The sequence below is a fragment of the Glycine soja genome, chromosome 10, assembly GCF_004193775.1.
Source record: "Glycine soja cultivar W05 chromosome 10, ASM419377v2, whole genome shotgun sequence".
Lineage (NCBI taxonomy): Eukaryota > Viridiplantae > Streptophyta > Magnoliopsida > Fabales > Fabaceae > Glycine > Glycine soja.
The window spans coordinates 43,404,663-43,432,542 of record NC_041011.1 but is presented as its reverse complement, the minus strand read 5'-3'; the positions used below and the strand labels follow the sequence as shown (position 1 = coordinate 43,432,542).

Here is a 27,880-nt window from a genome sequence, read left to right as displayed (position 1 = left end):
ATATTGCAAAATCCCCATCATTGCAACATGCATGTTTCACGCTCATATCACATCCCATTCAGAAGCTACTTTGCATTTTGTCTTTTCCCCGCTTAACTTTCCGTGTCTCTATAAATATGGGAAGCAATACCATCTACTTCACAACAAGGCAAGGTCTCCTCTGCTCTCAACACAAACCTCATAAGATACCAGTCATCATGGCGTGGGTACTGTCCAACACAGCTACAAGTGCCACCACTCCAGAGCATAAAGATCAGCTCCCCAACCCTTTTGAGCTTCAAGACTCTCAAATCCGCCACAAAGTTTATCTCACCCATGTCAATGATGACAAGGAGTTCGATAGGGATATCCTTTTCACCCTTGTGTCCAACACTGTCAACTCGACCTCAGCTCAACTTTCAGCAGCTACTGTAATTACCATTTACATATTTATTTATACTATATTTATTCATATATGAGAAATACTAGTAACACTCTTTCCAACACTATTTTTATAATTTGTTGAAATTTATTAAAAATCATTAATTTTAGTGGGTCCAATTTTAAATTGAGAAAAAATAATTAAATAAGAAATGAGATCTATTAAAATTACTGATTTTCAATAAATTTCAAACAATCATAGAGTCTTAGAAAAAGAGTATCAAATAATATTGCTAGCATTCTTCATTTAGATATAGCAATGCAAATCTCTGCATAATTTGTCATTGTTATATGTTAACCTTACCAAATGAAATCATATGTATAAACAAATTATATGTAGTACAACTAACATTTAATTGTTCTGTCACAGACTTCTGTTACAAGTTTAAAACCAGACTTCCCTACACTGAAGCGGCTTTCTTGTCAGGTTATTATATCATATTATGTGTTTTACTTGGGTTGATAATGTGGTGCTAATGATTGATAACTGATGGTGGAAACTGGTAACAAGTAACAGATGATAACCACACGTGGCACTCCAGAATGTGCACACCAGACAGCACTAAGGATTCTTCAGCAACTGAGTGGCTTCTCGTGGGATGCGAAAGCACTGATAGCAGTAGCTGGTTTCTCTTTAGAATATGGGGAGTTTTGGAGGCTTGATCGGGTTCAAGCCGCAGATCAATTTGGGAACTCACTGAAGCAGCTGAACCAAGTCCAAATCAGCAGAAGGGTCCCTGCAGATATGATTGATCTGGTCACAGTTTTAGGAGAAGTGCTTAGTTACATCAATCTGTGGGCAAAATGGTCTGCCATGGATTACGACACAGAGGCTGTGCATTCCTTGCAAGCTGCCATGCAAGAGATCCCTCTTGTTGTGTACTGGACAATTGCTTCCACTGTTGCTTCTATTGGCAACCTTGTCGGTATATCGTAAGTCCTCCTCCTCTAATTGCTTCATTCTGCATTTGCAAATTAACCATATTATTAGTGTCAAATATTCACCAACTTTACTATTGATGATTAATCTTAACTGAAATCTGAATTATCACTTTTAATGGGATCTGTCCTCCTAACATGGTTAATTGTTGCAGAATATAAATGTAATTGAATTTTAATTTTAATTTTTTGGTTTCAGGGAGCATAAATTATCAGCATATAAAGAAAGGCTTGAATTCATTTTTAAAAAGTTGCAGTTTCACCTGGAGAATTGCAGAGTGGAAATAGGTATTATATGCGTGTTTAAGTGCTTTCTGTTGCTCCAATCCTTTGGAATTTTGACTCAAATGCTAATAGGCTATATTGTCTCCATTTGTTACAGGAAGGATTCAAGATTACCACATCCGTTTCAACATTAGATATCCTAAAATTAAAGATGTTGTAGAGCTGTTGGATATTCTGATTATTCCGGGTTCTGACAATGGGACTTCGATACCCAAAATATTTGAAGGCGGCGTCCTAATTAAAAATGTTAGTGATATAGTAGACAGTTACCTTAAGTCCTTAATTAACTGTTATTATCTCATATTAGATAGTACTATGATTACTATCTTTTACTGTCTGTCTTTGTCTGACTTAACTTTCTTTTTTGACAGGTTGTCTGACTTAACTATAGACAGATAATTACTTTTTTGTTTTATTTGCTTTGTGACACTTTTTTCTATATAATTATTTTCAGAAATGGTTCGATTAAAGATAAATTAAGTTGAACTTTAATTGGTATGCACTATGTTAGATTCTCATTGTATATCAATTAAATTTATTTTATATATAGATATCTGAATTTTTGTTTAGTGTCCGCTTGAATACATTAATTAAATGAAAATGATTATGACTTTTTTTTTTTGGTAATTTACCAAATAGGGTATTGAAGTGTTCAAGCAAAAATATGTGATGCTGTTCTTTTCGAGCCTAGACAGCATTGGAGATGAGATCTTGCTTTTGAATTCCATCAATAACGGGTTGCAAGAGAACCCAGGAGAAGAAATAAAAGGTTTCAAAAAAGGGGATTTCAAGATTTTGTGGATCCCCATTGTGGATGACTGGAAGAGTAAGAGGGAGCAGTTTACTAATTTGAAGGAAAAGATCAAATTCTACCTTGTGGAGTACTTTGAAGAGTTACCAGGATATGATATAATAATGGACAAATTTAAATACGAAGGCTTGCCTATTGTGTCTGTGGTCAACCCTCAAGGTCAGATAATGAATGAGAATGCATTGCAGATTATTTTTGAATGGGGGATCGACGCCTTTCCTTTTAGGCGAAGTGACGTTTATGATCTCAACAAAAAATGGAAATGGTTTTGGAATTTGTTGGAGCAAACCGATGATAATGCAAAGGTAAGCACAAATATACCATTACACATAATATGGGTTTCTCTCTATTACTTTTCTTTTAAAGTCAAAATATATTTTGCATGTAAATTTAAAATGTTTTTCATTTTTATGAAATCAAAATGGATCAAATTTAGATTCGGATAAATCTAAAAAAAATTAGAGGTTAAAAATTGTTATAAATTACATTAAAAATGACATTTATGTCAATTTTTCTATAATATATGGTTATTTTATTTTACAATTTGTCATATTTCAATTTTATTAGCATAAAAAATATTTTTTTTACAAAAATAAAATATAAATATTTTTATTTCTATGAGAATCAAAATATATTTTAACATTTTTAATCAAGGACTATAATTTTACAAGATGATAATGTCACGGACTCCATTCCCATTATTATCACAAGAATAAGTGGGAATAATTCTCTTAAAGTGTGTTTGAATGGAGAAATTTAAAATTCTGAAAAATTTTAAATTTTAAGAATTTTAAATACTTCAATTAAAATTCTTTTATTTTCAAAATTTTGTGTTTGGATAAAAAAATTAAAATTATGAGGATAAAAAAAATGAATGAAAAAAAGAAAAAATATGATTGACATGCTAATTATAAGTGTTCATCTATGCTCACACCCGATCAATATTTTAACAGCTCGAAAAGTGTTTTTTGAAGAAGATAATAAGAAAAGAATTTCAATTTCTCACATTGTAGAAAGAAATTGAAATACCAGATTTTTAATTGTTTAAAATTCTGTTTTAAAATTTTAAAATTTTAAATTCTTCATAAAAAACATTCAAACAAATGAATTCTAAATTACAGAAATTCAAATTCTCTGATAAATTACTTTTTTCAATTAAAATTATCTATTCAAAGGCACTCTTATAAAAAAGTAGATGTTTTTATTTCATCTTAGTTTATAATTTTCTGATTAATTTGTTACTCTACTTAATATGTGAATTAACCAGCGCTTGGGGAAGGATAATACTAGTTACGCCTTCATCTATGGAGGTAACGACAGTAGTTGGGTGCAGAACTTCAAGATCGCAATTGGAAAAATTGAGAAGCATGTGATCAACAATGTGGACATAAACATAGAGCCCTATCAGTTGGGGGAGAGTAACCCTGACAATGTTCCTTCATTTTGGATCGGCCTTGATGGGAAGAAGAAGAACAAAGGGTGCAAGGACAAAGTGGACTGCGAAATTCAAGAAGTTGTGAGGACCTTGCTTTGCCTCAAACAAGACCCTTCAGGATGGGTTGTTCTTAGTAGAGGGCGTAACTTGAAGATTCTGGGTCATGCTGAGCCTATGTATCAAACTGTGCTTGATTTTGAGAAGTGGAAAAACAAAGTGCTTGAGAAAGAAACCTTTGATGTGGCCTTCAAAGAATATTATGATGTGGTTAAGGAGAAATATGCTAGTCTCCCATATGATCATACTTCAAGTGTCCTAGCAACAATAACTTGCCCAAATCCCTTGTGTGGGCGCGTGATGGAGGTTACATCAATTAATTACAGGTGCTGCCATGGTAGTGCAAACAGCTGCAATCTCTGATTTCTCTCGAGGACCAACAAGTATCTTCCAAAGTTTGTGTTGCTTAAACATGAAGTTTCACTTCAACTTTTGTTTGTTTACTTCATATATATGCTTGTGTCTAGACGAATGCATTGTGTCCTATGTATCCACTTTGTTCGCCCTTGAATGGGTCGGAACTAAATAATGGCTCCTTTTCCTGCATGTGTATGTTACAGAATTTTTATCATTGAATAAAATTAGTTTTATATGCAAATTATTCTAACAAAATTAATAATTAATATTTATTAATTAAAAAAATACAAATTACTCTTAGATATAATTTTGATCCATTATATTTGACTAATGTGATTTCAACTTTCTTATTTATTTTGCTGATGTGATTACACCTTATTTTTTCTATTATTGTCCAGTGTTGTTTGTCACCTGTTTTTTTTTTTAAAAAAAAAAAACTTACTTTTTATATTCTACTTTGTATTATATATCCATCCCATGTTATAAGTATTAGTAAGAAAATCCAATTGACGTGGTGTTTGGATTGTAAAAAATTGCAAGCTTCACACCTTTAGATTGATCAGCAATAGTTATGGCGGTGTGCTGTTTAGGAGAAATTATTTAGGTGTCAAGTAAACTATTCGGCGGGACCATAACTGATTTGATAATTATGATGTGGTAATTATGGATCAAGCAATAATTTCACGTTGTTTAGAGAGATTATGCATTATTACTTTTTGTAAATTTTTTTATAACATTATGATTAACTGTTGAATAGGTGCAAATTTGATACATCTTGTACCATTGATTTGATTGTGATCAATATATATAATGTGTTTTGGCTTAATTAAAAAAATCATTATAAATTTATAAGTAATTGAATTAGTATAAATTAAGGAAGTCTAATTGGTTGAAGAGATTTATGTATTATTGTAAATCTTTTGACATTATATATATTTGATTTTCACATATAAAAAAACATTAATTAAGTCTCTCTCCCTTTCCCCCTCTTTCTTTGCCTCCCTCCCTCCGACCCTATTTTTTATCTTTTGGGACGTGATTTGTTTTTAAAGGAAGAAGAATACTACATTTTGTTGATAATATGAGAAGCAATACAATTTAGAATATGATTAAAAAAAAAAAATTGGACGCTAGCATATGATAGTGATGTCCTAGCTAAAGTATGAGCAATAATATTGATTTTTGGACATGAATTAGATCCCCCAAGTTCTAATTAAGTAAAATAAAGAGGCTTTAATTATGTTGTAGTTTCTCAATAATGAGTTACATTTATATGTAGTTTCTTAAATTTAAATTTAATTTTTAACCATTCAATTTCAAAAAATGTTCTTTTACTCTCTTTTACGTTAAAGAAGTCACTACAATTGTGCATTTTTTTTTTCCTTCTAAAAGCTACAAATTATGCATTTAAACTGTAAAAAATGAGTCACAATGAACTATAAATTTAGGAGACCAAAAATAAGAATAACCAAAATTTGAGGGACAAAAAGTATATCTTTTAAAAAAAATCAAAGTTTACCTATTCATTCATTTCTTTTTTATCCCATTTTTTATTTTTATTTTTGGTTTTGGACTTCTTTTATGGTTTACAGGTATTTAAGAAAGTGTTTTGGGCATGCATGTCTCAGATTTTTTTTGTGCATAACTGCAATAATTTGATCTTTGCATTATCAACCAATGAAAAATATAAATATAATAGGTGATAGAAAGATAAATATATTAACAAATAATGTGACAATGATAATAACACTTATGGTTCTAAGTGTTATGATGGATGTTTTGAATTTGTTTTGGGCATAATTGTAATGTTTTGGTTTATGCACTACTAACCGAAAAAATATAGGTATGATAGATAATTAATATGATGTAATAGAAAGAAATAATGTTTTTTTAATATTAATAGTTAATTTATTAATTTTTATTAGTAAAGGAAATTAAAGTCACGATTTTTCTTTTTTTTTAATCAACCAACCAGTCTTATATATCCTGAAAATAATGTATTTATGAAATGTTGGACTTTAGAGTAATGGAATATATATTGATGCATCAGTACTAGTCATGTGAATGATAGCTTTAAATTCTTGAGAAAACTTCTACAAATTAACTCATGTACTTTAACTCATGAAGAAGCTTAAGTCATATTTTTTCTTCTAAAAATGTTCTTTCATAAGATCATGTCCTAATCAATCTGTAGGTTGGTAAACCCATCATACATGGGCCATCTTGGCCCTACCAGAACTGAAGGATACATTTATACATCTTTACCGGCACTTGATCTAATGCACTCGCTATCTATAACATTTTCACGTGAGAAAAGATCACCCCAACATCATTAATTGCTCATTAATTTTGGATAGTCATAGAAAGTAAGAAATTAAAGTAACAGCAGGGGACTATGGATTAATTGAGATTCAAGGATTTCAAGAGCTTTGCTTTGCCTTAAACGAGATCCTCAAAGATATCTTGTTTTCAGCAAAGCGTAATATAAAAAGTATCGGGGCCAAGGCGAGATAATGCATAAACTGTAGCTGATTTTGGAATATGAAAAGACTAAAGAGAATGGACCCGACAAAGAAAACTAAAAGACGTATCTGCTCGACAATCTCTTGCACGTATTAAAGTTGATAATTACGCTTCAAATTTAAAATGTGTTAGCATATATCCCTAAAGCCCCACTTGTGGTGTGTGATGGAAGTGTTTATATCCGTTAATTACAACTGTTATCATCATGATGGTCCAGACAATTACAAAATTTACTTCTAGTACACAAAGAAGTATATGTAAAAAAAATAATTAAAATGATTGATCGATTATTTTATTTAGTCTTTATCTATTAAAAATTTATTTTGATTCTTTATATTTAAAAAAAAATTAAAATGGTTATTCTATCATGATAACCTTAACCGTGTTAATGAAATAAAAACATTAGGAGCTAAAATCGTCACATAATATAAGTTTTTTTTAGCTTCCTTCTTCTCTTGCTCCTGTTTTTTTCATTTTTTTTTCTTCTCCGTCCACAACAGCGACAGAGGCACTGCCAACAAAAGCAATGATGAATGAATAAAGCCCTTTTTTTCATATGCTTCAAACACAAACTCAAAAAATGATTTGGAGTGGAGAAGGTGAAAGGAGGAAGAGGAGAAAGAGAAGAATCTCTGCTATCAGTAGTAGGGGACACAAATTTGGGAATGGGGAGGTGTGGGGGTAGGGGTTTCATATTTGGGGGTTTCTTGCTCTTCCTCTTTAGGGATGATGAGGGGGGCAGGGTTTGTGATGGTAATGCATGATGCTAACAACCATGGCGATGAAACGCGCAAGCAACCCCGGGAGAACTTTGAGGGAGTTTGTCATCAATGAGTGGAGGAGCCAATGACAAAGGGTGGAAGGCGGAGGAGGAAAGATCAAGAGGGGAAGGGCGGGGGTCGTGGGTATCATCGTGGGTGCAGTTGGTGAGGGCAACACCGATGTTGTTAAAAATGTGTAGTTTAAATTTCTTTAACATTGAAACTAACAATAGTGACAAATCATTCTGAATATAATGGATTAAAATGAATTTTATAAAAGATAAAAGAATTAAATTAATCCATAAACATAAAATAAATGACCAAATAGGTCATTTGAAAAAAATATCTCCATAAGTTTTCTTTTAATTTTAGAACTTTCTTTTAGATTTTTTTTTTTTAATTTTTAGAACTATTGAAGTTAGGACTTAGGAGTTTGTTTTAAGTTGTAATCCTTGGTAGGCTCACACCTTCAAAAGTCTAAATAAGGTGCTAATAATTAAATTAAATGAGGTGCTAATAATTAAATTATACATAAACTAGATCAAGATATACATCATGTATAACTTTATAATTTTATATGATACCTTTCTTGTAAATTTGACTCAAATAGTATAATTCAGAAGAAAAAAGGTGTAAAATTAAAACTATTAAAGAACATTTGTGATGATTATGTTGATACACACAAAAATAATATATAATTTTTAAAATGAAATACTATTATTTTACTTATAACATCCTTTAACATCTAATTACTTTTCTTCCTCTGTTTTTATTTTTTATATTTAGCTCCATCTGGCTCTTCAAAATAATTTAAAAGACAAATTTTGTCTTTTCTTTTCTGAAGTAAAATTTCGTCTTGAGATTATAATAAAAATTCATGTACATATAATAAATAATGAAGTTATTAAACTTTACTTTTTTATTTTTTAAAATTGATGGTTATAACTTTTTACTTAATTTGGAGTGCATATTTTAGATGAAGAAATTAAAATTCATTTCTCATGTACAGATATATAGAGTATCATGTAAAAGCTTGAGTATAAATCAATGTTGATTATTTAATTCCACATATGTACCCTCATAGGTTCATCAACAAATTTTTTTAACCTATTTTAAGATTTCTGTCTGGAGAAGCTAGCTTATTTACTGTTCAGTACAATTACGTAGTACAATATAATACTTGTTCTTTCCTTGAACCCGTAACATTTTTCTTTTCTCTATTTGGGAAGTGGCATCTTTGTCTAAAGTTTAGGTGAGCTTTCCAACAAATTGCCAACGATATCCTTGGTCATTGCGCATGTCTCATGAACCCCATAAGGGGTATGTTAAGAAAATCACATTAGAGTGGCACATTTCACGCCAGGAAAGGCCCCAGCAGAAGCTACTTGGTATATTTCCTCTTTTTCTAAACTATTAATTTACTTACAAAGTAATCATATCAATTGTAAACTCTTGTTCCCTCTTTCAGCCCTATATATACGTGGATCAGACGAACCAACCCCACAAGGCATCCTTTGCTTACAGACCTAAGAAGTTGTACCTACCCTTAAGCCGAATTATCACCACCATCATCATGTCACTGTCCAATGGAGCTGATTCAACTGCCACTTCCAAGCAGCAAAAACCTCAGCTCCCGAACCCCTTTGATCTCACTGACTCTGAGATCCTTGAGAAAGTTTATCTGACCCACCTCCATGATGAAGACAAGTGCGATGTAGAAGTCCTTTTGGACATTGTGTCCAGTATTGTACTTAAGGTATATATAATATTATTCACCTTCTTTCATTAATTCATTCTCCCACTCCAACAAATAACAAATGTTGCCAGCTAGTTTAATTTATTAATTTCTCTTTCAATGTTTAAATTTATACTACTTAGTTAATATCATGTACATTTTCAATTTTATCGTATAAATCTAATTATTAACAAATAACAATTTAACTGGTTATCTTGAGTCACAGACAAGGTTAGCTGAAGGCAAAGCTTCTCAGACCATTTTCCAGCCAGAATTTCGTACAATGAAGCTGATTTCTTGTCAGGTTATCTTATGGCACAATCATAATCATTATTATTCCTTACTTTATTTGCATGTTATTATATGAAATGTGTCATGCATGAGTCACGCTTTATTTTGCTTCATTTAAAAAGGGCTCATCTTTTTGTATTAAGATATTATGATATATCTTGTGTTTGCAACGTACTTCAAGAATAATGAAAATTGAATCCAATTAAAACAAGTGATAATATGCTAACAGATGATAACCACACCTCATGGTGAACGCTACGTGCACCAAACAACAATGTGCATTCTTCAGCACCTGAGAAGCTACTCGTGGGAGGCAAAAGCACTAGTAACTCTAGCAGCTTTCGCTTTGGAGTATGGGAACCTTTTGCACCTGAGTGATGTAGAAACACCAGAGAACCAACTCACAAACTCGTTGAAACAACTGAACCAAGTTCAAGCTAGAAAGAACCCTGGCACTACTTTGGTGGAGTTGGTGATGGAAGTGCTTCATGGCATTCAAGAGTGGTCAAGACTGTCTGGTCTTGATTATGACATAGTGGAAGTGCCTTCCTTGACAGATGCCCAGCAAGAGGTCCCTGTTGTTGTGTATTGGATGATTGCTTCCCTCGTGGCTGCCACTGCCAACCTCGTTGCTCTATCGTATGTTATCTTTCTTAATATTTATCCTTTATTTTCCTGAAATTTGTTTCTGTAAAGTAACTTAATGTATATATAAAGACACACTTTACATACTTATCAATTTAAAACATTCACCAGCTAAGTTGTTGTATATATTGTACAATTCAAGTTTTAAATATTTTTTTTATTTTCTATGATATTTTTAAAAGAATTTAATTTTATTATAACAGTTGTGTAATTTTTTTTTACTATTTCAACGAATTAGAAATAGTTTTATATATAAATTTTAAAATAATTTTTATAATAATTAATGATTAGATGCAATATATAAAATTCTATATTGTTAATGTATTTTAATTAAATTAATTTGTACTTAAAATTTGATTTATTTTAATTTTTAAAATTATAAAATTAAGTTTTTAATTCTTAACGAGTGAGTAACTAAAAATATATCATTTGTTAAAAATAAGATTAAAAATAAAATAAAAAAATATGAAGAGACTAAAGTATAAAAATGACATTTTTTTTCCAGCAGGATATTTGCCCTTGCAAACTACAAATAGATTTTATATAATATTTTTCTCAATGTAACACGACAATTATATAACTGAAATTCTCTATTAATGTTGTTTCAGGGAGTATAAATTAGCAGATTTTCTCGATAGGCTTTCTTCAGCAGCTGATAAATTCAAGGAACATCTGAAATCGAGCGTAGTGCAAAAAGGTTACGCGCTTAGTGCTTCCTATTGTGTATATTAATTATGAAACTGATCAAATGCTAATTAGAGGTTATGTCTATTCGTTGCAGGTTATGCAGATGAAAACTACAAGCGCAGGAAGGCATTTTCTAATCCCAAAGATATTGTTGAATTCTTGAAGCTTCTGATCCAACACAATGGATCTAAGGTCCAAATATATGACGGCAGCATCAAAACCAAAACGGTTAGTCTCTCAAACATTTACACTTCCTTAACTTTTGTCTATTGTTTATATACCTGATATTCAGATTCTATCCAAAAGCTGATGACTATGCCAAAATAATATATTTTTATGAATGAATTTATCTAGCCTTTTTTCATTTAGTTATTTTTCCTTATTGGGGTCATCTTAAAAACAAAACTAATGATTATGTCCTTTTTCTTTTTTGTTATACATATGTTTCAAACAGGATATTGAAGTCTTCAATCAGAAATATGTCTTGTTGTTCATTTCAAGCCTCGACAAGATTGAAGATGAGATTTCACTTTTGAATACAATCCATGATAGATTGCAGGAGAATCCAAATGAAGTAGTAAAAAATTACAAGAAAGGGGATTTCAAGATTTTGTGGATCCCCATTGTGGATACCTGGGACGACAAGCAAAAACACAAATTCAATATTTTGAAGAATACCATCAAATGGTATGCAGTGGAGTTCTTCACTGAGTTACCAGGCACGGACCTAATAAAAGAGAAATTCAATTACTTGGGAAAACCTATTGCCCCAGTGCTCACCCCTCTTGGTGACAGAATGAATGAAGATGCAATGGACTTGATTTTCCAATGGGGGATCGACGCGTTTCCTTTTAGGAAAATTGATGGTATTGATCTTACTCTAAAATGGAAGTGGTTTTGGGACGCTACAAAGAAAGCAAATCTTGGAATACAACAGGTGAAGCAAGGCACAGTAGTTGTTACACCTTTAACCATTTATATATATATATATATATATATATATATATATATATATATAAAAGAAAGATATTAGTGATATATAATGGAGATTGATATGAGGAAATTATCTATTCATGTACTTAATTTTGTTTTGAATGTGAATTAGGTCACTGGGGACAGGTACATTTTCATCTCTGGAGGTGCTGACAAAAAGTGGATCCAAGACTTCGCAGTGGCAGTGGAGAAAACAAGAGGGCATGCAATTATCTTGAACACTGACACCATCATAGATCACTATCAGTTGGGGAAGGATGACCCCACGGATGTTCGTCGTTTCTGGATTGAAATAGAAAGGAAGAGACTGAAGAAGCACAAGGATGCGGTGGACTGTGAGATTCAAAAAGTTGTGAAGACCTTGCTTTGCCTCAAACAAGATCAACAAGGATGGGCTATTCTTACCAAAGGCTCTAACGTGAGGATTCTTGGTCACGGTGAGCCTATGCGCCAAACTTTGGCTGAGTTTGACACATGGAAAGATAAAGTGTTCCAAAAAGAAGGGTTTGACGTAGCCTTTGATGAGTACTATAAGACCAAGCTTGATGAGTTATATGCTCGTCAACAATGTGCTTTTGTTAAGAACAATGCAGATGTGCTTGTAACTATAACATGCCCAAATCCCACATGTGGACGTGTGATGGAGGTGACATCTGTTAATTACAAGTGCTGCCATCGTGATGCTTCAAACAATGGCAACATCTGAATGTGAGAGAGGATGAAATTGAGGTTCTTAGTAGCCTCCATGAGTTTGCTTTGACAAAACTTTGGGTTTGAATTTCTTTTTGCTGTCTCGATCGAGTTAACTATTACTCTATTATATGCATATCTTTTGTGTCAAGATGAAAGCCTGGTGTCATGTAGCCACTTGATTTGCCCTTGATGATCATGGGAAAATAAATAATGGCTTTGTTTAATTTCATCTCTGTATAATGTCAACTACAAAACTGAATAAACTTAGCTTTGCCTATGCATATATAGCTTGGGCCGTTCTATTTTGTACGTTATGCTCTTCCTTTTTACTTTGTTTTTGCATGCAACATCACTTTTTTTTCCTTATGCTATTAACTTATAATGGTGTTTACAAGGGGTTTAGATTCTCTGTCCAATGAAATCTCAGCAACGAGTACACAACTCGTTGCTACTCCCAGTACCCATCTATCATTGAAATGTGACAAGTGACAACGGAACTTTTTCTTTCCTTTCTTCTTCCAAAACAAAAAGGCTGTTTAGGTTAATTACTTTTTAATTGCATGTCATTAGTATCAAGGTTGACCTTGGGGTAATGCGGGTACATGTATTTGCAATTCAGATTAGATCAATTTTTAAGTCAAAAAATATATGTAATTTGATCATAAAAAAATAATCATGTTTCAATTTATTTGAATACAATAAACCCTAATCTTCAATCTGGTAATAAGAAATTTAGATTGGATTAAATGATTTAACTTTTATATTAATATTTAAAATTTATTTAAGGTAAGTATATATCTTTTATATTTTATTTTACAATATTTTAAGTAAAAGTTATTTTTAATATAAAACACAAAATTTATAAAGTAAAGCAGAAAAAAAACTTATAAAGTAAAGAAAAATATGACATATAAAAATAATTTTAAATAATTCAAAGCTAAAAACTGTATAAATATATTAAAATAATTACATTTACTCTTAAAAAAGTAATAATAGAAAATTTTGAGAAAAAAATAAGAAAAAATAATCAAATGTTACAATTTAATAAAGTTTAAATTTTTTATTTGGTTTTATACTTTCATAATTCTTATCTTTTTAGTTTTTATAGTTTGAAAATAATCTTTAAAATTTTTATATTCTTTTTAGTTTTTATAGTTAATATAGTTATATTTTTATTTTTTTTAATCTCTTTAATTTGAAAATTAAAGAAAAAAAAATAAAAATCATAAAATTATATATTAAAAAGATTATTTTCAAGACTAACTAAAAGAGTGTGTTTGTGAATTGTGTGTCTATTTCTAATTTTTTTTGTAAATTTATAACAACGATAAAAAATAATAATAAAAAATTGTTTAGTGAAGAAATATTGGGCTGTGGCAAGGAGTAGTTCCCCTATCCACGGTCATTTTGGCGGCAGCAAGAATCAACATTGATATTTGTCTCTCCGGCGCAGGGTAAGAAACAGAACAGAGCATAATCCAGAAGCTACTTCCATTTCACCAAACACCATCATCTTCATCATCATTTTCTATCTCTTCACTCATGTCACTGTGATTATGGCTCTTGTACCCACTTGCCACCTCCACCCATTCTTCGATTCATTTCACGCTTCTCCCAGCTTCCACTCTCTTCTCTTCCGCCACTCTCCCAATTCCACTTTCCTCCGTCCCAAACCACCCTTCATCTTTCGCTGCAACCCCGCCAAGAGTTTCTCCACCGATAAACACTGGTTGAAGCGTTGGAACGACCCCACAAACAACCACGCCCGTCCGAAGCCGCCACGTGCGGTTTTGGGCTATTCCGAAAATGGGGACGCGTCAAAATCCGGTCTTGCGAGCTCTGACGAGGAGGGGGGCGATGGAAATACCGGCGGAATCACGTTGGATAGGATTGTGGAAAAATTGAAGAAATTTGGGTACGTTGAAGATGGGATTCAGAATAAAGAGAGAGTGATAGAAAAAGGGTCAGTGGAGGATATATTTTATGTGGAGGAAGGAATGTTGCCTAATTCACGAGGTGGGTTTTCATCAGAATCTCCATTAGGGTTTGGAAGCTTTGGAAGTGATGATGGGGAAGTGAGGTTTCCGTGGGAGAAGCCAGTGGTTGAAGAGTTAGAAGAGAGGAAATCCATGAGGAGTAGGAGTAAGACCTCTCTGGCGGAATTGACTCTTCCTGAGTCAGAATTGAGGAGGCTTCTCAAATTGACTTTTGAGAAGAAGCACAAGACCAGAATTGGGAGGAGTGGGGTCACTCAGGCTGCTGTGGACAAGATTTATGAGAGGTGGAAGACTTCAGAGATTGTGAGGCTAAAGTTCGAAGGCGAGGCCGCACTTAATATGAAGAGGATGCATGAGATACTTGAGGTTTGGTGTTTATCTTTAGTTGATTCTGTGTTTGGAAAGTCTTGCTTTTTTGTTGCAAAACTTGTGAGGTAGAATAGGCGGTGAATTGTTGATAGATAATTATATACAAATTTCTGTTGGATTTAATCATAAATTGCTATAATGAGTTTAGACTCATTCAATACCTTCCCTTTCCTGAGATTGTAGCTGGGCAAGTTGATTATGAATGCTATATAAACCAAACAGGTTTTCTTTAAGCTGTCCTCAGGACCTGTTCTGATGTTTGCAATTTTTGTTTTATTTGGGCTGTGATACCTATTTTTACAAATTTTCTTGTGTAGTGATAAATGATTGAGTCACCTTCTAGATCACTCTCTTGAGTGTGCTTGTGAATTTGGATATATTTCTCTTCTTCGACCACAATATTTGTCAAAGAGTCAAGATTATCTCTAGGATCGATTTGAATGCTCTATGATTAGATTGTTTGTATTGTCAATGCTGCCTGTTGTGTATCATTGTGTGTAAATTCCGTTTGGAGCTTTGCAATATTTCTTTATATATCTCCTTTGACTATCAATAACCATTGCTATATTCTTGTTGATTTTTAAAATCATATTCAGAGAAAAACTGGTGGTCTGGTGATTTGGAGGTCTGGCAACTCTGTTTCCTTATACAGGGGTGTGAGCTACGAGGCTCCTTCGGTACAACAGAATAAAAAAATATATAGGAAAAGCAAGAACTCTTCTAAGCTTTTACCAACACCTTCTTACTCTGTGGGGAATTCTCCCAACGCTGCTTCTACTTCTGGGACAAGTGCACCATTGGCAAATTTAGAATCTACAAATGACAATAAAGAAAAAGATTATCTGCCCAAAGTCAATTATGAACATGAAGTAGACAAGTTATTGGACGGTCTAGGCCCCAGATACACAGATTGGCCTGGATGTAATCCATTGCCTGTCGATGCAGATATGCTTCCTGCAACTGTTCCTGGTTACCAACCTCCCTTCAGAGTTCTTCCTTTTGGAGTGAGAGCGACACTTGGTTTAAGGGAGGCAACTTCTCTACGAAGGATTGCAAGGACCCTTCCTCCACATTTTGCATTAGGTTTGTCATTGTTTCCCTTGTGCATGTGATGTTTTGAATTTTATTCTGATTATAATAAACTAATCATGATATATAGGTAGAAACCGACAGGTTCAAGGATTAGCTGTAGCCATGACTAAATTATGGGAAATAAGTTCTATTGCAAAGGTTGCACTCAAACGTGGTGTGCAGCTAACTACCAGTGAGAGAATGGCAGAGGAGATCAAGGTGATTAATCATGCATTTTCATGTTCCACTAATCAAAATTGTTGACTTTGTTTTTGTAGCTTTGTTTTCTTGAGCACCTTTTCATTATTTCAGAGTCAGTATGTCATTTCCTACTGCATAAAGTTTCCTTTATGCATGAAAATTTGCATAAGTCTTGTGTCATTAGCAACATCCATTAGGTGGCCATTAAATGTTAAGAAGTTGATACCAATTCACTGTGTAAAATTGTAATTCTCATAGGTTTGAACTTTGGTATTGACAAATCAATAAATAAACCTTGGCATCTGTCAAGTAATCAATTTTTGAACCAACAACGGTTGGCACAAGTAGTAGTGGTTTGTATTCCTTAACTAAGTAGTCCAGGGATCGAATTTTGGTTGGCCCTTGGGTATGGAAAAAATCATGTTGGGAGGGGAATATCCACCTTGAGTCCGCTTATGGTCCCCGACAAAGATTTGTCATTGCTTTTGACAGGACAACTTCATACCAATACCATAATCAACAAAAAAAAAAAATAATGAATTTTTTAAACCTATGAGATTTACAATTCAATATTTAGGTGAATCCACTAAATAATTAGTATCAGTGTTCCATATTGACTAAATTCACATGAATCCACTAATCTTTATCTCCTAAATTCTTTCAAGACAATGTCACATCTGACCTGCTAATGCTCTCCTTGTCACTTTTTCTGTTGATGTTTTATTAAAACACTGTTAATGAAACCTTAATTCTTCGTTATCACATGTTTGTATATTTTGCAGGTTTAATCAATTAAAAACTTGAGCAGATTTGTATATTTATTCTCTAATAACTTTTAGTGGTAGTTTAGTCACTTCGTTTGTGAACCTGCCATTCTATATTAAAATAGATTCTCAACAATTTGAATTTGAATATTAGATGAAATAAATAATGTAGATTAATGCATAAAAGTCAGTCACTCAGATGGTTTTGTGATTAACTTGGTGTTGGATGGAATTTGCTGCTAGGCTGCCAACATCAGATATCAATATCAAGTTATAAGCATTTACTGAAATAAACATTGGGTAGTTTGTTATATGCATTTTTAGTACACTACTAGATGAAGATTTCTTGATCAATGATTATGTTTGTTGCTGGCTGCAGAAATTGACAGGTGCTATTCTACTCTCCAGAAATAAAGACTTCTTGGTCTTCTTTAGGGGCAAGAATTTTTTATCAGCAGATGTCACCCAAGCCTTGCTGGAGAGGGAAAGAATGGCAAAAGTAATGCAAGATGAGGAGGAGCAAGCAAGATTGAGAGCATCATCATTGCTCATACAGACTAATAATACATCAGACCTGTCGGCAGAGGCAGGGACTCTTGGTGAAACTTTGGAGGCCGATGCAAAGTGGGGGGAAACATTGGATGAGCGTCACAAGCAAAAAATAATGAGAGAAGTAGAACAACTATGACATGCCAACCTTGTTGAAAAATTAGAACAGAAGCTTTCCTATGTAAGTTCTTTAATTTCCTATAACCGAGGAAGGCTATTATGGTCTGCCAATGGCTTTTGTGTTTAATCTCTCAACATCGGGCATGATTATAATGCTCTTTCTTCTAAGGATTTTCTTTATGAAAGTTAAATAAAGCTGTTAATTGAGCCGATATTTGACTACTGGCTAAACCATTTCATAGTATTTTACTGAACTTTTAATCAAATAGGAAGAGTAAAATTGTTATGAAGTCTCATTATGTGATATGAAATAATTATCAATGTTATTGGAAATGATGGCTGTAGAGATGGGGACAATATTGGTGGAGGTTGCAGAAGTATGGGCAATACTAGATTATCAATGCTGGTTATTTTGAAACCTAACTTCATAGGGCTTTTCCTTGTATAGATGTATGTCCTTTAAATCAATTCTGTTGATTAACAGATGTAACATTAAAAGTTATTGGTGAATGCCCCCCCTTCCCAAATTTACTCGCTGAAGGACTCCACCTACTTTCATGTTTGCTTCTTTCTACTTAGATTCAGTTAGTACTTAGTAATACTAATATAACTAAGTGAAATGTGCCATATATGAGGTGGAGGATCAGATTTGTCTCATTAAATCATGATGAGGCCAGTCAGGCAATGATATGAAAGAGAATAAAGTAAGGATCAGAGTAAGCAACGGGCTAAGTTTACAAGGAGAATAGAAGCTTAATATTTATGTTGTATCTGAGATTCTGAAATTGATATCAACAAGGCTAAAAAGTTTGTTACAGCAGTTAGACATGTTTAATTTTCTAACATGTTTAATTAGACTCTCAATCAATGTTTTTAAATATCATGACACCATGTCTGGTACCTGGAGGTTTTGATAATCTTTATCTGTATCTAACTTCGCTCTAGGATTATTCTCCAATTTAGAATATGCATGATTGTAATCCCTGGATTTTGGTAACCAGGCTGAAAGAAAGCTAAGGAGAGCTGAAAAGGCCTTAATGAAGTTGGAGTCGTTTTTGAAGCCATCAGAATACAAAACAGATCCTGAAAGTATAACTGATGAAGAGAGATTTATGTTTCGCAAATTAGGATTGAGGATGAAAGCTTTCTTATTTCTTGGTAAAGCTCTATCTAAATAAAGTTGTTATTACTGCAAGAAATCAGATTTATCTCCCACCCCTGTCCTTCTCAATCATTCCAATCCCCACCCCCCAAAGTCCATGAGGGTACCCTTCATTATGTGGTGCTTACGGCTTATACAAATCTAATAATTTGTGGATTCAGGTAGATGTGGAGTTTTTGATGGTACTATTGAAAACATGCACTTGCACTGGAAGTACTGGGAACTGGTCAAGAAAATTGTGAAGGCTAAAACCTTTGAACGAGTAAAAAAAATTGCACTAGCACTTGAAGCTGAGAGTGGAGGTGTTCTGGTCTCAGTTGACAAAGTTTCAAAAGGATATTCTGTAATTGTTTATCGGGGTAAGGATTACCAACGTCCTTCAACATTGAGACCCAAAAATCTTTTGACAAAGAGAAAGGCTTTAGCACGTTCAATCGAGCTTCAACGACATGAGGTATGTATACAAACTCTTATTCTACTATATCAATTTTCATGTAGATCTAGAGATAATTGCACCAAACAATGTACCTCCAAAACTACAATTTTTTGACTACCTAATGTCAGCCCACAGATTCACTGGATTATGGCCTATTTATTTAATATATAATTTACTTACTTTTCTTCTAATGTTATAGAAACCCATGTAAGAAATGTCCCTTTCTTTGCTCTAAGTATGGCTGAAACTTGATTAAGTTGCTGTTCTCCCAGCTGGCTGCTGTTTGTTATACCTTATGAAACTTTCCCTTAAATGAAAGTAGCTTATAATTTTTAGGTTAAACCTGGTGAAAGATGCAAAAATTTTAATCAATTTAGATTCTTAGAGATAAATGTAATAAATTTAGTCCCTAGAACTTAAAATCCCCAAATTTTTTCACCCCCTCCATCCATTTTTTAACAATGTTAACATTAAAATCTGATTTTCCACATTACAAGATAACATGGCAAAACAACATAATTTTGGATTAGTTGACTGTGCTGAATACAACAACTAAAGCCTTTCCCATTAGGTGAGATCAGCTACATAGATCACATGATATCATTGGGCTCAGTTAAAAGACCTAATCTTCATAGATATGCCATGTTTATCTTTTAACATTATTCAAAGCCTTTTCGAGTTAACAGCATTAAACTTAAATAGATGGGGGGATGAAAAATATTGGAGATTTTAAGTTTTAACTTTTAAAGACCAAGGTGATAAAATCTAGCTTAACTTTTAGAGTGCGCTTGGATAGAGAATTTTAACCGAGGAAAGTATTTTATCAAAGAATTTAAATTTTTGTAATCTAAAATTCATCGTTTGGATTTTTTTTTATGAAGAATTTAAATTTTTGAAATTTTAAAACAGAATTTTAAGCAACTAAAAAATGTGGAATTTCAATTTCTTTCTAAAAGGTGAGAATTGAAATTCTCTTCTTGATAGAAAAATGTTCTAAAACGTTTTGCGTATTTCCTTTATAACCTTCATCCCCTCTTTCACCTGAAAGTTTCCGAAATCTCATTCTCAAACTTGCGACTCTTCCCTCACGTCGACGATCCTCTTCTTCAAGAAACACCGTCTGAGCTTGTGGAACATCGATCAGGTGTGAGCGTAGGAGGACACGTAGAATTGTACTTGTCATTCAGGGGAGCAGCCATTGCTATCCATCACGCGATGGAGGGGTGCTCGCCGGCGCGGAGGGCCTGAATCATGTCTTACGCCGTTGACTGAATGCTGTGGTCGGGTGTGGTGGTATACGCCGCCGTATCCTGATTTCCCTTGCGACTTCACATGCCGCATCAGTATTCTTCTCTTTGGAAGCACACCAAGCATATATTCTCTTCTCCTTGCATTCATTTTCTTTTACCCTCATAATTTTAATTTTTTTAATCCAAACACAAAATTTTGAAAATAAAAGAATTTCAATTGAAGTATTTGAAATTCTTAGAATTTAAAATTTCTCAAAATTTTAAATTTCCTCATCCAAACACACTCTTAGGGATTTGCTAATGTACACACCCACTTGGTTGTATTTTTAAAAAACTGCTGTTACAATTTGCTAACATATTCTTTCTATAAAAGAAGTGGGTATGCGATATGAAACCCTACAAATATTTGCTAATGTAGACCCACTTGTTTTATAGGAGTACATTAGGACGCAACACCCTCAGTGTATTTTAAGAAAGCTAGTTAGCAAATCCCATATTGGTTATATAACAGCAATCAAAATAAAGGTTTTACTCTTATTCTTAATGTATCTGCCCCTCTATGCAGACCTGTACGCACATTCTTATCTGTTAATCTAGAAAATGCCTTAACTCTCTTTCTGTTTACAAACAGGCGCTCATGAATCATATTTCAACTTTGCAAAGTAAAGTGTGGAGGATAAGATCCTAAATAGTATGCTCTTAATGATCTTTATATTTTTAGCATTTCTTATTGCAAGCCAAGTTGTATGTTTTATGGAAACACCGTTTCCGATCTTATTTGGCTTGAATCACTTTCCACATGAACAAATGGAGAATGTAAAGGATAAAGGAGATGAAGCATTGTATGACAAATTGGATTCTGCCTATCCTAGTGATGATGAGAACTATGAGGTTGCTCTCTCTGCCATAATAACCCCGACCGTCTCCAAAAAAAACTTATGAAACTGGTTTTCATTATATACTTTTGTGTTAATACCTTTATGTAGGTGGAGGATGGTGAGGATGGTGAGGAGGGAGATGAGGCCTATCTCGAGACCCATAACAGTGAAAATGATAGTGAAATTGAAAGTGAAGTTGAGAGTGATAATATGTATCCTCCAATCTTTTTGCCTCACCAAGTTGAAGGTCAAGGATCATTTGATTTTGGGGATACCTAATGCCGATGAGTCATTAATGGCACTCAACATTGGAAGAATATAATAGCTCCTTCATATCAAATCACCAAGAAGAACATGCTCGGTTCAATGATATTGTCACATGGCATGCAATTACAATTTCTGAAAAAAATGTATGTATATACATTTGTTTGAAATTCTCTGGAATTGAATAATTCCACGGGTCAATTAATATGTGGTGGAGGGATAGATCGTGATAGATCGAATGGTGCAACATATCATTCAACAATATTGGCGGATTTATCTATTTTCTGAATGATTTCACTCAATTCTATCTGATTACTTTGCCTCGAAGGTGGCAAAACCATGTCATTCCAAATAGAAACAAATTCGATAATGGGGCTAGGTTCCTTGTGAAGTTCTTAGATGGAATCAGCTTCAGCATTCAAACTGCCTACCCTTTCCAAGCATTTGATAGCTTTAGGGTCCACTGCTAGATTGTGATCACCATCATTCTTCCACATAAGCTGCAATGTATTGCAAGCAAGTTATCTTCATCACATTTTAATACTGATAGTGTAAAATCAAGTATTCCAGCACAAAGAGGGTGCAAAATTGTTCACATTGTTCACATTTTAACACTGACAGTGTAAAATCAACCATTCCAGCGCAAAGACATTTTAACACTGTCTGTGTGATTTGAAGAACTAACAAAAAGGTGTCATTGTCATTTGGGTGAATCTAATCAAATGATGAATTATATGTACAGTATAAAGTTGTAAAATAAAAAAACATCAAAAAGATATATATAATGGCATAGGCAAGTAATAAAAATTAAGGACAGAAAACAGTGGAAAAAAATAGATACAATAATGTTATCTTTTTTATTTTAAAAAAATTTAGATAGAATAATTTTATCTTTACTATTTTATTTTTAAATTATTTTTGTTACAACAAATTGAATAGTAAAGCAAAAGATTTTAACACAGATTAGATAATATATCGATAAAGTGTACAGAGTTTCATTCTCTTCCTCTGACATAGTCAATTCAAATTAGTGTCTATTTGTAAGTTTATTTTAGGATATTATAAACCTAACTCCTATTGATCTCACACTCTTATCCTAGGGAGAGTGTGTTAATAGTACGAAGAAACTTAGCAAAGTGACATAAAATAATGTATGGATACAATAATTTAGTAATATAAGAAATTGTATATGAAAATTTATTGAAAAGTTTGATTTCTTATCAACTACTTTTTTTAAAGAAATCAACTACTTCTTAATTGATGGATAAAATATTTGTTGGTGAGGCTCACAATTGACATGCATGAAAAAAAAAAATGCATGAACCCCCTGGAATGTTGTGATAAAATAACTCATAACAATTATGTGATATTTTATTATTATTTTTTTCATATTTCTCACTTTTTATTTTATTTTTTAAATTATTTTGTATCATTAATTAATCATAATTGTTTCCGGTATAACTTATAAAACAATTTTTATAAAATAATAAATTTATTATGATAAATTTGTGATTAAATAAAAATAATTTGTGTACATCTTATTCATGAATTAAATTATAGTTGAATAATGTAAAATTATCAAAGTTTATAAATTATTTTCATTTATTTCTTAATAAATTAATTGTCAGTCCAATTGTATGGCTTCAGCTATCCTATACTGTTAACACTTTGCTTAAGTAACAGCAAAATGAGGATTCGAGAAGAGAAAAAAGAAAACAACACAAAAAACGCATTTGTATTCATAAAAAAATTGTTTTAAAAAATACAAATAACTTTTTATGCTAAATAAAATTATAAATATCTAATATTGCTAGAAAGTGGTTTGATTTCCGACTTGGTTTTAAGAAACCAATTTTTTCAGCCATTAATTTCTCATCTAAAATATTGTAAGTTTTGAATTCTATCCATAAAAGAAGTCTTCTAAAAACTAAAATAAAAGAGCCTAGAGATATTTTAGATGTCTTCCCATTCTTTTCTCTCCTGTGGTTCTATTGGAGTGAGCTTGGTGTGAGTTGTACCACTCTAATATTGGTCTTGCTTGCATGGAAAGAAAAATAGAAAGAAAAAAAAAACAAGTTTTTTCTTTTATTTGATTGAAGATTTGAAGGGGAAAAAAAGAAAAAATAATTGACTTGAAAAAACAAAATTCTTTAGCTTTAATTTTTTTTTTCTCTCCCACTTTTCTTCTTCTGCACAATCAATCATAGTATAAAAGTAAAAAAAAAAATCGAACGAAGTCTAAGAATCTAGCATTAGAAATTGTGAATTTTTATTTCAGTTAAAAAAATATACATAGCAACATAGTGGGAGAACTTTTCGATCTCTACCAGATGCAGGACGCCCATATTACGATCAGCCGGGGAATGAGCTTTTCATCCATAGAACATGAAGAACGTGAACTTAATATGTCATTGATGGATAGTTAAGAAAGCTTGCAAAGGAAGAAATGAATAAAGGGACGCTGACTTAGTTACATAGATACTTAGATGTTAGAGTAACTAACCTTGTAATTAACTTTTAACTCACTAATTCTAACTCAAACTAGATGATTAGATTAAGAGTTAACCACCTAACCTCACCACCTTTAACTCGGGTTGAATGGATTACTAATTAATCTATGCTAAGACTTCTGTTCTCGTACCACCGGCCACCGGCCATCGGAACATGTGTGAACTTGATTACTTTCCCAATAAAATTGTCTTAGAAAATTGTGATGAAATAGGTGTTATTATAATTAAACTATAAACTACATGCTTCCGTATGAAGTATGAACCAAAATGAACATATGCAAATTTGTTGCAAATGATTGGACGGTCATGGTTTTTTCATAAATTTTCTTTTCATTAAATAATAGTTTTCAGAGAAATTTACTATATATAATACTAGGTTATACCCATGTGATGCAATGATGAGAATTATGTTACTTAGTTAGGTTGAAAATAAATTATAGTAACTAAGAGTGGGTCCCGAGCATATGTACGGTTTCTTTACGTAAAAAAAGAGAAAAAAAAAGAAAAAATAAAACGAAAAGTATAGAATTATTCGATCCTTTTTCACACACGGTGACGGCTAAATAATTTATAATTTAAAGTGATGAGTTAGGATTTTTCGTGAACATTAATTATACACGTAATTAGTAATACTTCGCATTAATAATATGATCATTACGTCGCATCCTAGGCTTGTTCTTGACCGCATCTGTGTCACCCACATCCCGCCACCTTCCTCTTCCTCTTTTTCACCATTGTCGCCTGGGACGACCATTGACTACCAAAACAACAAGAAAACAGTTGAAAACAATGGGAGGGGAAAACAAATTTGTTTGAATATATATATTGATAACATTTGTGCAATTATAAATACTAATGTTTTCAAGAGAGATAAAAGAGAAATTATAAATACTAATGAAATGTTAATAATATTGAGGTATCTACATATAACTATCTAAAATTAATTATTTTATCTATCTATTTTTTTTCTCATATAGTATTACCTTTGTACGTCATATATATATATATATATATATATATATATATATATATATATATATATAGTTTGATATAAAATTATATTATTTTTTCTTGGTCCCCTAAAATTAAATTTATGGTTAGTGATGATGTGAAACTAACTTGTTAATTCACTTACACTTGATGGGATACTAACATGTTGTACTAGTATGCACATATATGTTAACATGACACTAGAGTTGTTAAAATAAAAAATAAGCTTGGTCGAATGGATTTCTTGGTGACCTTGTAAATTAGGCTAAATTGAATTCTAAAAATATTGTGTAAATTGAGTCTAGCCATTTTCGCCCATAAGGCTTGGGGCAAACCCTTTTAATAATAAATAATAAAATTATATTTGGTAAGATATTTTAATTAATTTTTAACTTTTTTACTAACTGAAAAACTTATTTAACTATTCGATAAATAAGTTTTTTTAATAACTTCCGAGTAACTTTTAATATTTTTTGAAATGATACTTGAAAACTATGTATGACAAGACATTTAAGCTAATTTTTAATTTTTTTTCTTTACTAAAAACTTGTTTGATTGTTAGTAAATAATCTTTTTTTTAATAATTTTTTAATAGTTTCTAGTGTTTCTTGAAACACCACTTCAAGTAATAATATTTTTTTTTAAATACTACATTCTAAATTTTTATATTTTCTTGACACTAGAGTTGTTTCTTAATATATTTATCAAAATTGTTGATCACCTTTTCTAAACAAATCATGGTTTTATTATTTTTTATTTTACTTTTTTCAGCTATTTCAACAACTAATTTTATTTAACACTTGTAATTTAATAAGCTAGTTTTTTAACTACCAGCTTTTACTTAATTTTTTAGCTTTTAACTAGTCAAAACTAGTTTTGTTAAACACATTTGAAGTATGATTTTTTTAAACTCTAGCTTTTAACTTTCTAATTTTTTTATATATTTTCTTTAATTTTTATCTTCAATATATTTATCCAATTTTCTTATTATCTTTTTTAAATAAATAATAATATTATTATTTTTCAGTCATTCTATAATTTTTAGTTATTTAAATAGTTAATCTTACTAACACTTATAATATAATAGACTAACTTTTCAATTTCTAATTTTCAACTATCAGCTAACTTTTCTGTTCTTAATTATCTTTCCAACTTTCAATTAATTATTCAGTTAATCTTATGAAATATAATCTAAATAAGGTAAATGAAAGACGTGAAACATTAAAATGTCAAACATAAACACTCAAATTCTTAAACATATGCTTGTCTCGTGAGTGAGTATGTGACTTTGGATAGAATTTTCCATTTTTTTCAACATATACTTGTCAAATATATTAGTTCGGATTTAACTAATAAATAATAATGAAGGATGTCATGTGTACGTGAATCATGATAATGAAATGGGTATCAATTTACCTGCTGCTCTAGGAGGCATGTTGTTGAGGGACTTCACACTTCCTGCCAAGTGTCAATAATAAAAAATAAAATAAAAACCCACCATCCACACTATATATGATTATTAATTACACCAATTATAACCTTAAACCCAATGAATATACTAATGACAACCATGATTAGGCATTTAAACACGCTGAACTAAGTTCGTATTGGGCCAACCATTAAATCAAACACCTATTAGGGTTAGTCTAGGTAACTTGCATGAGGAACATATTCTTTTTTTTTTTTTTTCTTATTTGGTCTAGGGGTCATATAGTCATCATCTTTACTTATTACGTGAATTGTCTTTTTTTTTTTTTCAATCACCAATTATATTTCACATGAATCACATATTCGACTTAAGATGTAACAACACTCACTAATTTCATAATAAATAATTCATAGACATTATGTAAAAATTAAACTAAAACTCAAGTCTATATGCAATGTAGTGTCATGTCAGTGAAAAATAACACTAGGACACTTAGGAGTACATAACAAGACATGTCACACAATGAGTATGTTAAGTCACTCTCATTACGTAAAATCACAAGGTGACCAGTCAGGATCACTCTGTTTTGCGAGAATGTTCCAACCGTATGAGATCAACATAGGTTTAGATGAGCACTTAAATCAAGAGTATTTACTCCTAAGGCTTAGATCTTGAAGAATCTGTTAGGGTCTCACCTTCCTAATTCAAGTTCAACCCCTAAAATAACTTTTATATGCAGACATTGCTCATGAATTATATAATACCCACAACTTCACACTTGTTTTCAAACAAGTTTAACACATTGTACTACAATTTAACAACTTCACACTTGTTTTTGCATACAGACACTGCTCATGAATTATACTTTCCTTTTAACACCTCCCGCATAAATATTTTTATCAAGGTAAACACTAGTAGGATTATTGTATAATTCACAACTCACAACACAAGCATTGTCATATCAAGTATTAACCACACACTTATAACAACAATATCCCATGTCCATAATTTAACATCTCACAATATCACAATCTACCATCATATGTTCACATGTATCCCACATATTAACACATGCTTAATTTATCCCTTACACACAATTGCAATCACAATTTCATGATCCCAATATAACAATTTATCATGTTGATCTAGTAAATCTTGTCCAAAATACAAACAAATTGTACAAAAATGCTTCTCACAACAAGGGAGTAAAACTCCTCAAACAATTTCACATAATTATATCAAAATCAAAGGAATAAAA

The 27,880-nt window shown here is 32.0% G+C and overlaps 2 protein-coding genes and 1 pseudogene across 3 annotated transcripts; all 3 read left to right on the top strand.

Moving 5' to 3' along the window:
• The first annotated feature begins 116 nt into the window (after positions 1-116).
• Positions 117-4,493, top strand: LOC114369832 (protein SIEVE ELEMENT OCCLUSION B-like). Its single transcript, XM_028327088.1, has 7 exons — positions 117-410; positions 791-847; positions 938-1,353; positions 1,559-1,647; positions 1,742-1,890; positions 2,284-2,760; positions 3,723-4,493. The coding sequence occupies exons 1-7, from the start codon at positions 117-119 to the stop codon at positions 4,308-4,310; spliced, it is 2,070 nt and encodes a 689-aa protein (XP_028182889.1). The 3' UTR covers positions 4,311-4,493.
• A 4,668-nt stretch (positions 4,494-9,161) lies between these two features.
• Positions 9,162-12,941, top strand: LOC114369848 (protein SIEVE ELEMENT OCCLUSION B-like). Its single transcript, XM_028327112.1, has 7 exons — positions 9,162-9,344; positions 9,550-9,627; positions 9,844-10,253; positions 10,868-10,956; positions 11,041-11,174; positions 11,401-11,883; positions 12,052-12,941. Exons 1-7 carry the CDS (start codon positions 9,162-9,164, stop codon positions 12,643-12,645), a joined length of 1,971 nt encoding a protein of 656 aa, XP_028182913.1. The 3' UTR covers positions 12,646-12,941.
• A 1,074-nt stretch (positions 12,942-14,015) lies between these two features.
• Positions 14,016-22,288, top strand: LOC114369411 (annotated as a pseudogene). Its single transcript, XR_003657623.1, has 7 exons — positions 14,016-14,995; positions 15,595-16,081; positions 16,158-16,288; positions 17,414-17,764; positions 18,705-18,861; positions 19,027-19,319; positions 21,183-22,288. The product of XR_003657623.1 is annotated as a CRM-domain containing factor CFM3A, chloroplastic/mitochondrial-like (transcript).
• The last annotated feature ends 5,592 nt before the right edge of the window (positions 22,289-27,880 follow it).

Bases quoted from the DNA above. Each gene is read 5' to 3' on its own strand.
- LOC114369832 (XM_028327088.1), top strand. From the start codon at position 117: ATGGGAAGCAATACCATCTACTTCACAACAAGGCAAGGTCTCCTCTGC. The intron at 411-790 runs GTAATTACCATT...GTTCTGTCACAG, and splicing joins CTCAACTTTCAGCAGCTACT to ACTTCTGTTACAAGTTTAAA. The intron at 848-937 runs GTTATTATATCA...AACAAGTAACAG, and splicing joins TGAAGCGGCTTTCTTGTCAG to ATGATAACCACACGTGGCAC.
- LOC114369848 (XM_028327112.1), top strand. From the start codon at position 9,162: ATGTCACTGTCCAATGGAGCTGATTCAACTGCCACTTCCAAGCAGCAA. The intron at 9,628-9,843 runs GTTATCTTATGG...ATATGCTAACAG, and splicing joins TGAAGCTGATTTCTTGTCAG to ATGATAACCACACCTCATGG. The intron at 11,884-12,051 runs GTGAAGCAAGGC...AATGTGAATTAG, and splicing joins CAAATCTTGGAATACAACAG to GTCACTGGGGACAGGTACAT.